The 13176-nt window shown below is 39.5% G+C and overlaps 1 protein-coding gene and 1 pseudogene across 1 annotated transcript in view; one reads left to right on the top strand and one right to left on the bottom strand.

Annotated features, from left to right (window-relative positions):
- PREX2 (phosphatidylinositol-3,4,5-trisphosphate dependent Rac exchange factor 2) overlaps positions 1-13176 on the top strand; it is a 338025-nt gene that overhangs the window by 110640 nt on the left and 214209 nt on the right. Inside the window, exons 10-11 of the mRNA XM_062188384.1 lie at positions 111-255; positions 4439-4539. Coding sequence (XP_062044368.1) covers positions 111-255; positions 4439-4539 — 246 coding nt within the window. The remainder of the gene's footprint in view (positions 1-110; positions 256-4438; positions 4540-13176) is intronic.
- Positions 13019-13096, bottom strand: LOC133759003 (U2 spliceosomal RNA; annotated as a pseudogene).

Here is a 13176-nt window from a genome sequence, read left to right as displayed (position 1 = left end):
CCCCAGCACATTTGTACACATATAATAAATGCTAGTTTATTGAAGGCACAGTGAATGAATGAAGAGACTTCTTCAGTTACCTGTTTTTTTTTTCCCCTCATTTTTGATAGGTTTAAAATTAGGAATGGAACAAGACACCTGGGTAATGATCTCTGAACAGGGTGAGAAACTTTATAAAATGATGTGCAAACAAGGAAACCTCATCAAAGACAGAAAAAGAAAACTGACCACGTTTCCTAAATGCTTTCTTGGAAGGTAGGTTTGGTTGCCTGCCTGCATGTATTTCTTTTATATTCTCACTATCTCACAGGTTAACTTTCCTTTAATTGTTTTTTCATTTTCTTTAAAAAATACTCCCCTAAACATTTTTGAATATTTCCCCATGATCAACATTTCCTGGGCTATAGCAGGATAAGGGAATGGACAGGTTGCCAGGATCATGACCAGATAACCCAAGGCCATCCATAACTTCCATTGTTGCTAATGTACCATGTTATGAAGGAGAAGCAGGCAAAGAAGGCATGCAGGCCAGTTTGTCTGTAGGGGATAAAATTTCTGGTCTGGGGTGGATGTTTATCCACAACCCAAAAGTCAGAGTTGACAATGATCTAGAAGGCCAGGAAAGACTAGAGAGAAGAGACTCACTATCTAAGCTGCTGCCTGATTCAGACAGCTGGAGTCAGCATGGAGGGGATGGAGGAAGGGTGGGTCGTGTGAGGGGTCAGGCGGGGGGCAAGGGACAGAGAAGACACCCAGGCTCGAGCAAGAGCAGACAGGCTGCGTTCTTTGGTATCTGCAGAGAGCAGTAAGTGCACTTCCCTGGCTGGCCCAGTCCGTGCAGGACCTAATGGAGCAGTAGCTGCCTTCAGGTAATTCTAGGCTAGACTTTATGCCAGCTTCTTTCTGTACATTATTTCTGATCCTTGAATACATACTTAGGAGTGAAATAACTTTGGATTAGGGGGCTTAAGGAGTTCATACAGTTAGTGATAGCCAATGCCAATTCTAGAATGCAGACTAGTAGTAACTAGTTTAAAGCCTAAACTGCAACCAGACTGTCCCATTCAGATCCTGCTGCTACCACAGGCTAGCCATGGTACTGGGAAGGTTACGTTTCTGTTTCTTTTTGAACATGGAGATGATTGTAGTGCTTACCTGGAATGTCCACCAGGACATCTTTTTAACTAGCTCTGGGGACACATGACAAAAGCAACCATAGGCACAGTCTCTGTGCCCCACTCAGTACAGCCATAGATACTCACAGCCTGCACCATGGGCTCCCTTCTTCAGAGTGATCCTCATTGCAGGTCACACAGCTATGCTTTTGCTGGTAACCCCTGGGTGATAACTCTTGTGCAAGGAAAACTGCTGATCTGAGTCCATCCTGGCCCTTCTAGCCTTGGGCTGTCAAAGGACTGTATCTCTTATAGGAACTTCATGGACATAACTTCCAGTGTCTTCATCAGGACATGCCCACTTGCAAGTGAGTCACTTCCAGCTTCCCACTATGAATGCAATTCAGCCATTGGGGTCATTTTTACTGTAAACAATGCTGCCTAGTAATACAACTGATATGCCACCTCTATCAGGTGTCTATAGGAATAAGGCTAGAAAGTTAGAACAGAATCAAACTTGGCCTAATTAAAGAAGGCATTTTGCTGTTTACCTGAACTGTCTCCTATGGTTGTAATGCTAATGAATTGTGATGATATGTGAAGTGTTTCCCAGAGCACCTGATAATGTAGGGGAGACTCAGTTGTGTCAGCTATATTTATTGTGGCTTTCCCCATAACAGTATGACACTTGTGCATCATAAGCCATGTTTGGGTCATTTCTGTGTGGATAATGATCTGTTACTACTAGAGTGTTACTGGAATCTTCCTATTACTTGAGTAGTTGCCATGATAAGCCACTATGCTATCCCTTTACCCTTTTTTGCATATTCCACATGTTTAACAGTATTTAAATTGACTCTTCCCTCATTTCAATTAGACATGTTCAGGGACATTTTGACATCAAAATAGATAATGCTTTAGCCACATATGAACCATCTCGATTCACTTGTCAGCTACGATGTTTTATAAGATTCACTGCAAGCCAGTGTAGCTGGTTAAAGCCCTGACCTGCAGTGCCACCATCCCATATGGGCACCAGTTCAAGTCCCTGCTGCTCTATTTCTGATCCAGCTGTCTGCTAATATGCCTGGAAAAGCAGCAGAAGTTGGTCCAAGTCCTTGGGCCCCTGCACCCATGTGGGAGACCCAGAAGAAGCTCCAGGTTCCTGGCTTCAGATCAGCCCAGCTTGGGCTGTTGCAGTCATCTGGGGAGTGAACCAGCAGATGAAAGATCTCTCGCTCTGTCTTGCTCTGCTTCTGCCTCTCTGCAACTCTGCCTTTCAAATAAATAAATAAATAAATCTTAAAAAATATCACTGTGTGTGAGGCACTGTTCTGAGTTCTTGACTTACTTCATGTCATCTAATCTTTTGACAGAACTATGACATTGAAATTCTTAATATTTCCATGTTATTGGAAAAAAACAGTTTAGAGAGCCAGATTTACTAGCCCAAGGTTTAACTGCTAGTGAGGGCAGACACAGGGTTTGAATTCAGGTAGTCTTATTGCAAAGTACAGGTTCTTAACTACTGTACTCTTTCTTCTCTTATTGTCTTTCTTTTGGATGGTTCTTAATAAAAGAATGGAAAGCATTTTAACAGCTTTTCTACATTGCATATTTTTAGACTAGATAATTCATCATTTTAGCATCTCATATCCAAACAATTATTTGTCGTTAGCCATTTTGTGTCTTGGGTTTTGAAATAAATAGAAAAATAATTCCCTGTTGCTGTGCATAGCTTTACTTCTCTGGCCTCTGTGAAAAAAAGAAAATCAGTCTAAAATAGATTAGCTTATGTCAAAGTTCAAATGTTATTTGATTTTTTAAAATGTAAGTATGATAAAATTTTCTATTTGTAAAATGTCTCTGTATCTAGTGGTCTCTTAATGATACCACCTGATCATTAAGAAAAATTGCTGCATAGCTGAGACTCTCCTAAGCATTACAAACATCATTCTTATTATCTACATGCTGGGGCTGCCTGTGCAATGGTGAAAAACATGAGCTCTGTTCCTTCCCACCCACAGTAGTTCTGAGGGATGATTCTGCATGGAGTATTTTTTATGGCTGACCCTTTAGATACAATGATGTAACTTAAAAATTTTAAAAATTTAAAAATTTAAAATTAAAAAAAAATAAAATTTAAAAACAATATAGCAAAAGTTTTATATATCTTTTGCTGTGTATTATTTTTCTAGCACTGAATAACAAGTAATCACATACTTAACAACTTACAACAACAGCATTTATTAACTTGCACTCAGAAGTTCAGATGAGCTTAGATGAATTCTTCGCTTAGGATCTTGCAAGACCAAAATCTCAGTGTTGGCTGGAGTGGGCTCTAACCTGGGGCTGTGGGGGAAGAGTCCACCACCTGCATCTCCAGGTCCTTGGCAGAATTCAGCTCCTTGTGGCCTGTTTCCTTGGGCACTGTCAGCCAAGGGCTGCTCTCAGTGCCAAGAGGCAGCATTCCTTGGTCTGTGGCCCCTTCCATCTTCAAGGTCAGCAGTAGTATATGGATTTCTTCTCATACTTTTAATTCCTGTGACTTCCTCTTGAGGCACCAGCTTGAGAAACCACTGCTTCAAAGGGTTCAGTCAATTGGGTCAAGTCCAGTTGGCTAATTTCCATATTTTAAGGTCACCTGATTTGGTATTTTAATTGCATATGAAAGGTCCCTTCACAGCTGTGTCCTAAGTTAGCATTTAATTGAAAAACCAAGTGGTGGGAATCTTTATGGAAGAGGAAGTGTGGTGAGAGGATTTGATAAGAATTCTGCTTGCTATGCAGTACATGCAGGTTTTTTTTTTTTTTTTTTTTTTTTTTTTTTTTTTGTCTCTCCCTCTGGAATTTTCAGGCTCACTAGTTCTCTGTGCCTGGGAATCCATGCTAAAGATAGTTTGACTCTTTATAGTAAGCCATTATTTCTCTACCTGGTTCAGTCTTTTAACTATCTTTAGGACTGCTTCCTCCCCTTTAGTCCCAAATTTGCCTTTATGTGGATAGTGTTAGCCTTATAATTACAGCTACTCTGAAATTTTCACTATGTGTTTATGAGAGGCCTCAACAAGTTGAATAGTTGGTTAAGCGTAGTTTAGGAAAGTCTGAATTTATAGACATGGATCTTCTAGAATAGAGTCCAGCTTAAATGACTATGGGCCTCACAAATGAGAAAAAAAGGCTTTACATATGAGAAAAAATGACTCTTGAAATACACCTGTGTTTTTGAAACTTCCTTTGTAGAGTTCCTTTATGATTGCCTGGTACAGGTGGGTCTTCTCATAGAAAGGGTTGCTGACTTTACCACTGGCTTTCTGTTGCAGTGAATTTGTATCATGGCTATTGGAAATTGGAGAGATTCACAGACCTGAGGAAGGCGTTCACTTGGGACAAGCATTATTAGAAAATGGAATCATCCACCATGGTAATTATTTTGTTAATTACTTTTTAAATCTCCATATTCACAAATTATGTGTATCTTAATCCCTTTTATCCATTTAGTTGATAATTCTAGACATTATAGGATGCTTACTCTTTTCAACGTTTTTCTGTTACACATGCTAATATATGCAGGTCAGTGTTTAAGAGATTGTGGATTGATAATACATTTGTTAACTTTAAGATGAACAAGTACAGCATAGGCAGGAATTAAAAATACAGATCAAGGCTATGGGATGTGGGGAGGGGTTTGGTTAGTTCTCACTCTAGAGTATTTGGGAGTGTTTCATGAAGGAAGTGGTGTTAGTGTTAGGATGGATAGAATCCAGGTGGGCAAGAGGGCAGAATGGCATCCTCCCCAGAGAAAATAGTAGCATTCAGCCATGGTAGTGGGGAAGTTCATGATGACCTCTGTAGGAGCTAGCAGAGTTCTCTGTGACTCTCCAGAGATGAAGACACTAGGGTGAGGCATGTGGTAAAAAAGATGGGCAGACACTCGACCCCAGAGGTTCTAAACTTTAGGCTATCGTAGTTGGCTTATTCTGCAAGAAGTCAGGAGTTGGTAACTAGTACTAAGGAGAGGCATGATCAGAACTTGGTTTTGGCAGCAATGTGGAACCTTCAGCAGAGAGGTTAAAGTCTGTGGAGTTAACAAGTCCCTCAACAGCTTCCTCACCCAGGAGTGAAATGCTGAGAGCTTTAGCAGGGCTGTGTCCAACCACAGGAAAATACTGGGCCTATTGGAGAGATTCTTGAGAAACTCACAGAGCATATTCTTTTAAATATGTAATTGATACAAAAATCATTTATTATATTTATGGGATATAGTATGATATTTCAGTAAGTATATATAAGGTGTATACAAGGTGTAGTGATCAGATCTACATAACTGGCATATTCACAACCTCAAATATTTATCATTTCTTTGTGTTAGGAGCAGTCACAATCCTCTCTTCTAGCTGTTTTGCAGTATGCAATTAATTGTTGTCAACCAGAGTTACCATGCTCTGAAATGACGTGTTTGATAACTGTTTAGACATGGAGGATGAAAGCTGATGGACTTAATGATCTGGATGGCTGAGACAGTAACTCAGCAGGAAGGGCATGTTTGAGAAAGAAGATGAAGAATCTGATGGGTTGGATGTGTGAATGGCCCGGAGACAGTGGCCAGCAAAAGGCTGATGATTTGAATGTGAACCTTAAGGCAGAAATGGGGTGAAAGATAATTGGAAATCATTAGAAGAACATTCCAGGCCGGAGCCATGGCTCACTTGGCTAATCTTCCGCCTGAGGCGCTGGAACCCTGGGTTCTAGTCCCAGTTGGGGTGCCGGATTCTGTCCCAGTTGTTCCTCTTCCAGCCCAGCTCTCTGCTGTGGCCCGGGAGTGCAGTGGAGGATGGCCCAAGTGCTTGGGCCCTGCACCCCGTGGAAGACCAGGAGGAAGCACCTGGCTCCTGCCTTTGGATTGGCTCAGTGCGCCGGCTGTAGCAGCCATTTGGGGGGTGAACCAATGGAAAAAGGAAGACCTTTCTCTCTGTCTCTCTCTCTGTCAAAAAAAAAAAAAAAAAAAAAAAAAAAAAAAGAACATTCCAGATCCCTGAGAACACTGACAACAAACAAACGAACCACAAGAAAGCAGTGCTAATAGAACCAAGGATAACAACTTGAAGAGTTTCTAATGTAAAATGTGGAGTAGAAAAAAAAGAATTATTAATAAATATAGGAATTTAGCTATGGAATTTTCATTTTCATTACTTTTGTAAAATAGAGTGATTTGCAAAAAAACAAACAACAAAAACAGAAACACAGGTCCTTCCAATGTTTCGCTGTCACATCATCTACCCAGCCAGGAGTAATCTCCCTCATGAGCCCAGTTCTCTCCCTTCCAGAATCCCCACCTTCCTCCTCCCAGCACCAGCTTCTCTCTCATTCTTTCATCTCTCTTCCCCATTTTGTGGTACACTCTTCAACCTTTGAAAGCCATTGTATGATCTAAGCATTCCCATTGCAATCATCCCATGGCTTCAATTCATGGAAGATACACATTATAGAAATTGTGCATGGATTCAAACAACTTTTTGCAACAAAATAAGCTTACCTTTTAATTCATTTTTTCCCATGAACCTTTTTTTTTTTTTTTTTTTGACAGGCAGAGTGGACAGTGAGAGAGCGAGAAAGAGAGAAAGGTCTTCCTTTGCTGTTGGTTCACCCTCCAATGGCCGCAGCAGCTGGTGCGCTGTGGCCGGCGCACCGCGCTGATCCGATGGCAGGAGCCAGGTGCTTTTCCTGGTCTCCCACGGGTGCAGGGCCCAAGCACTTGGGCCATCCTCCACTGCACTTCCAGGCCATAGCAGAGAGCTGGCCTGGAAGAGGGGCAACCGGGACAGAATCCGGCACCCCGACCGGGACTGGAACCCGGTGTGCCGGCGCCGCAAGGTGGAGGATTAGCCTAGTGAGCCGCGGCGCCGGCCTTCCCATGAACCTTTTGAAATACACTCCTATAAGTACTGTCAGAACAGGAGCCTTATTTATCTTTATATAGCAAATGCTTGGAGCCCAGCACATGGGTGCTCAGTACATATTTACTGAATGAATGAATGGCTAATTTAAGTAAACCAATGATACTTATAAATGTGTATGGTTTTATATTTGATTCATTATAATCATTCTGACATCTGAAAATAACATATAGGTGTTTTTAGCACCTAGTAGAATAAAAGACATCTTCAAAAGCTTACAAATAAGAATGAAAAGGCGTCGAACGTGATGACTTTCTTCTTTTTTTTCTACTCCTCTTTTCTTTCCCTTAACCTCAAATCTAAGTGTACATTTGAGAACCAGGAGGTACTGCATTTGTTTTAATTTGCAGTTACTGAAGCTCAGGTAGGTGGCATGAAGAGGGGCTTTGTGTACAATGAGCATTCAGAAATAGGAATTCCTTCCCCATCCGGGCTATACGCCTCCAAGAACTGTTGTCACTAAAAAAGCCGAGAACTGGAACATCTGTTTATGGACACCTTTTATGTATTCTTTTCCTTACTGACTCTTTCCTTCACTTTGTATGAAAACTGCTTTACAGTGTATAAATATGTCCCAGATTTTACATCTTCTCCCTCTCTTATTCCCACTCTTATATTAACAGAGATCACTTTTCGGTTAAATTTAAACACCTAAGAATAATTGTGTGTTAATTACAGAGTTCAACCAGTAGTATTAAGTAGAACAAAAAAACAGTACTAAAAGGGATAAAGTATTAAGTTGTACATCAACAGTCAGGACAAGAGCTGATCAAGTCACTGTTTCTCAGAGTGTCCATTTTACTTCAACAGGTTTCCTTTTTGGTGCTCGGTTAGTTGTCACCAATCAGGGAGAACATATGATATTTGTCCCTTTGGGACTGGCTTATTTCACTAAGCATGATGTTTTCCAGATTTCTCCACGTTGTTGCAAATGACTGGATTTCATTGTTTTTTACTGCTATATAGATGGGACATGCTCAAGCTGATTTGCCCCAAATGGTAGAGTTAGAAACGTGCCAGGAGATTCCAGTTAAATCGCATCAAGTTGGCGTGTACCAATGCCATCTCACTAGTCCAAGTGATCAATTTCAGTTCACAATTGATCATAATGATAGGTCTAAGAGTCAAAGGGATCACATAAACAAGACTAGTGTCTGCTAATACTAACTGATAGAATCAAAAAGGGAGAGAACGATCCAACATGGGAAGCGGGATACACAGCAGACCCATAGAATGGTAAATGTCCTAAACAGCACTCTGGCCTCAGAATCAGCCCTTAAGGCATTCAGATCTGGCTAAAAAGCCCATGAGAGTATTGTAGGCATGGAAAGCCAAGACAGACACTGTAGCAAAAAAACAAAACAAAACAAAACAAAAAAAAAAACAACTAAATGAGATCCCAGTGGAAAGAACGGGCCATCAAAGAAGGAGGTACCTTTCTCTGAAGGGAGGAAAGATCTTCCACTTTGACTATGAGTTTGTCTAAATAAGATCAAAGTTGGTGAACTCAAAAGGCTTCCACAGCCTTGGCAACTCATGACAAGAGCCTAGGGAGATTGCTAATGCCATAAACAAGAGTGTCAATTTGTAAAGTCAACAACAGGAGTCACTGTGCACTTACTCCTCATGTAGGATCTCTGTCCTTAATGTGTTGTCCAATGTGAACCAATGCTATAACTAGTACTCAAACAGTATTTTACACTTTATGTTCTGTGAGGGTGCAAACCGATGAAATCTTTACTTAATATATACTAAATAGATCTCCTGTATATAAAGATAATTGAAAAGGAATCTTGATGTGAATGGGATGGGAGAGGGAGCGGGAGATGGGAGGGTTGCGGGTGGGTGGGAAGTTATGGGGGGGAAAGCCATTGTAATCCATAAGCTGTACTTTGGAAATTTATATTTATTAAATAAAAGTTAAAAAACAAAAACAAAAAATATAAAGTGTATAAATATGAACCATCCACTTGTATTGATACTGGGTGGAGTAGTTTTAAGCCTGTCTTTTTGCCCTGTCCCTCTTCATAAAATCCAGCTACTTGCATACTTTCTTTTGGGAAGACAGAAATCTACCAGGATGGGAAAACTAATTATATTGCAGAGAATATTGGCAAGAGAAACTATAACTAATCTCAGCTTCTGAAACAAATAAATACACTAAACAAATCTCAATACACTACCTAACATTATAGAAGCTAATTTTCTACTCATATAAAAATCCATCAGTGGTGGAGGATCAGAGTATGATAGTCGGCTCCTTTGCAGCATTTAGGTAATTGGAGGAGTCAGCCATCCTCAAGTTGTAGCTCCCCAAGGTCACCTTGAGGGTTTTTTCTTTGTTTGTTTTGGCTTTTAAGTGCTTTTGTACTTCCCATTATGCATCATTTTTGTGCAGATGTCATTGGCCACAACTCAATTACATGGTCACCCTTGACTGCAAGAGAAACTGAGAAATGCTGTACAGTGTATGCCATGAAACAAAAGTTGCTGATAAACAACAACACAGTTTTTTTTTTTTTTTTTTTTTACTGAGGCATAGCTCCCCGTTATATTGAAGATCTGTGGGTTCATACTAAAGACCAAGTATTATTTGTATGTATGTGTGTGTGTGTGCATTAACATTTTACAGTGGCACCTGCTTATAGTAGCCACAAAATGCCTTTAGAATTGCTATTTTCTATTTTCACACTTCTCTTTTCAATTGAAGTTTTGTGACATCTGTTATCAATTTGAATGACTTCAAATGATTATGAATTAGAAATATTAAAATTACCTTAAAACTATGTGAGCAACTGATGATACCATTTTAATTGCTTAAAAAGTGTTGGATGGTCAACTTTTTAATACTTCTTTATTTTTGTACTTACCTTTCTTCTGGAAAGAGCTAAACTGAGTTTGAGTGCAGCATTTTCCTTTTTGGCTATGGGGTTTCTTATAATGGATAAGGATCCTTTATAGTAACTTTTAGTTCCAGAGCTAGAAAGAGTCAGAAGGATGTACTTTCAGAGGAACTGCAGGAATGTTTTCATTTCACCTTTCTATTCCTTTTCCAGTGTTTTGACAAACAGATCTATGAATCAAATGAGAAGTTTTTGCATATTTGCATAGTGAATTGATTTCTGAAAATTGGTGACAGCTATTATGGGAGTAATTTTACAATAGCAAAACTGTGATATAACTTCGTAGACATGAGTAACCAGTTAAATACATTGAGACCAATTGCAGGTATTATAAAGTAGAATTGAAATGGCATTTATTAAATATCTTTGTGGACATAGTCTTTTAGTCTCATCTGTTCTTTAGTTCATGACTGATGAAAAATTTGAAAGGAACTGCCAAGTTGCATAGCAGGGAATCACCACAGCAATTCTGTTAATGTTTTTCTCACATTATTTTACTGCCCCTGTTGAAAAGGAAAAGAAACTCAAAAGTGAAACTTTTTGGAAGCCATTTATTAAAATGGAAAATTTCAGTCCTAATCAGTTTTTTGATCTTAGACACACTTTTTCCAGCAATATAATTTGGAAAGGAAAATACTAAATACATTTTTCAATTAAAATTTATTTTGAAATTTCAAATGGAAAAATACCTTAAATATTTAATTTTGAGAATTGACAACTCTTTTGAACAGTGATATATGTGTATCTCTGTGTGCGTGTATGTATAAAACTTGATTAACTTTTTTGAGAGATATAGCACTGAATTCTTACTATTAATATTGTTCTGTTCATCACTGTTTGATTGCAATGTGGCCTTGATTTTACTCTTCTAAGAATTTGGTTGGTTATAATGTCAGATGTGGCAAACAGATTTTTTTATCACAAGAAACCAATTTTTTTTAAAAAAACTCTCTGAATTCAGATTCCTCCAAACTAGAAGTAACAGAACATATCCCATTTTACATCAATGAAGTAATTCTATTAGAATGAAGAATTAGGAGCCAAATGTGCTAGTTTCATTTGTGTGTTGTTCCAGCTGCACTTTAGTGAAAATAGAATTCCCAAAATACAGTTGAATGAACCATCTGCTTTAAAGAGAAGAAGCAAAAAAAGTTGACTATCATTGCTATTATTCTCTTTGCGAATATGGTTGAGAACTTCGTCTGAGGCAAAGCTGTACTGTAGTGGAATCCTTGGGTTGAGGCAGCATATACTGTCTCTCTGATATTCAATTAGTATTCACCTTGTTTGGCTCTCTTGTTTACAGTCTAAATGCTGATGTGAGAATTCAGAACCCTTATTTGTTACATCCCATGGTGTGCTAAAGTTAGCTCATATAAGCTTGTAAGGGTTGATAGTTAAATTAAAATATTTATATGCTGTCTGAATGTGTAAACATAATCATTATTAAAAATTAAAATATGTAAACATGTAAGTACATAGATTGTATTAAAAGTAGTCATAATGCATTCTTATAAGTTACCACTTCCAAATTATTTTATTACATTTTGTAGTTATCTATTCTCGTGAGATTATTTATGGTTCTTGTTTCTGTGTGGTGGAAATCCCATATAATGATGTGCCACTGCTGTGAGTAACTCTGCTTGCAGTGACTTTGTGTTGGTAAACTTGAAATTGGTCGAAGTGGGAGGGTTTACATCAGAGCTCTCCCTCTCCTCTCCCCACCTCCACCACCTAGAGAGCCAGCTGTTAGAGCTTTCCGGTTGCCTCGCATCTTTGCATCTTTGCTTAAATGTCTCATTAGGGAAATTTCTCACTGTATGACCTGTACTGTTACTAGTTAATAAACCCATTTTCCATACTAGAGAACTATCATGCATTTTTCCAAGCCCATAATTAAGTTGCAGATTAGCTCAAGGTTAACAGTCACTCACAAGAGCTTTCGTTCAGCAAAGCAATCCATTTTGAATAGAGTAAACTATGACTTTTATTTTTGACAAGAGATATGTGGAAGAGATATGTGGGCCCAGCAAGTCCTGGAATTTTGTAGTATCAAGATAATAATTGAATGATAAGAATGGAGATAGACTGACTCCTTAGGATGAATAAATGATCTTGAAATATGCCCTAGGATTTCAGTGTGTCTCTCTTGATTTTGTTTTCTTTTTACATGTGCTTTTCTCTTTATGGGTTGGCCTGGGGTAAAGAGATGCCACAGAGTTATGTTGTCTGTCTATTTTGGACAACAGTGTTAGAGTAGTTTTATGACTGTCCCTGGATATTGGAGGAGTGTATGATACCCCTTGAACTGAGAAGGAATCCTGAGACCAGAGGATGAGGCAGGAAGCTCCATCTAAGAATAAAAGAATTCATTAGGGCAACTTACACAAAGGATTCCAGCCCAGGATGAACAAGCCATCTAGACAAAGTGGTTCAAGTGAGATTTTTTTTTTTCCTACCACAGGATTGTAGAAGGAAAAAGACTTTGTACATTGACAGATCAATATAGAATGTGGAGCTGGTACTACAACATTATTTAACTATACTTCAGGAGTTAGCCCCTCAGGTGTCTTGTTGGCCTTTCTAACCTAATCGGGAAGGCTTGTGCTAGCACTTAAACCTTATGGTGGCGCCAGCAAGTTTGGCAGGTAGGCAGCGCTATTCTGAGACCAGGGTGGCCAAAATGGAGGGGCTGGGCGTGTGTTCATTGCAGCAGTGCAGATGCCTTTTGGGAGGCTTACATTCCACTTTGGAGTGCTTAGATTTAGTCTGGACTCCACTTTCTGCTAATGCACACCCTGGGTGGTAGCACGTAATCACTCAAGTACTTGATTCCCTGCTACCCAAGGTGGGGACCTGGATTGAATTCCAGGCTCCTTGATTTGGTCTAGCCCAACTCTAGCTGTTGCAAGCATCTGGGGAATGAACCAGCAGGTGGAAAATATATTTTTCCTCTTGCTCCTTCTGTTCTTCTTCCTCTTTTCCGCTTCCTCTTACCCTTACCCTTCTATCCCTCTTTCCTTCCTCTCTTCCTCCCTTTTCCTTTCCTTCTCTCTCTCTTCTTCTTTTCTGATAAGAACAGATACTACACTTGATCTTAGCCAAAAGGCTGAGAAGCGATCTCTCTCTTCTTTTCCTCCTTTCCCTTCCCTCCTCCTTTCCTTCCCCTCTTTCTCCTCCCCTCCCCTCCCTTCCCCTCCT

The sequence above is a fragment of the Lepus europaeus genome, chromosome 4 (assembly GCF_033115175.1).
Source record: "Lepus europaeus isolate LE1 chromosome 4, mLepTim1.pri, whole genome shotgun sequence".
Lineage (NCBI taxonomy): Eukaryota > Metazoa > Chordata > Mammalia > Lagomorpha > Leporidae > Lepus > Lepus europaeus.
Note: the sequence above shows the minus strand (reverse complement) of the source record. Positions and strands in the feature narration are given on the sequence as shown.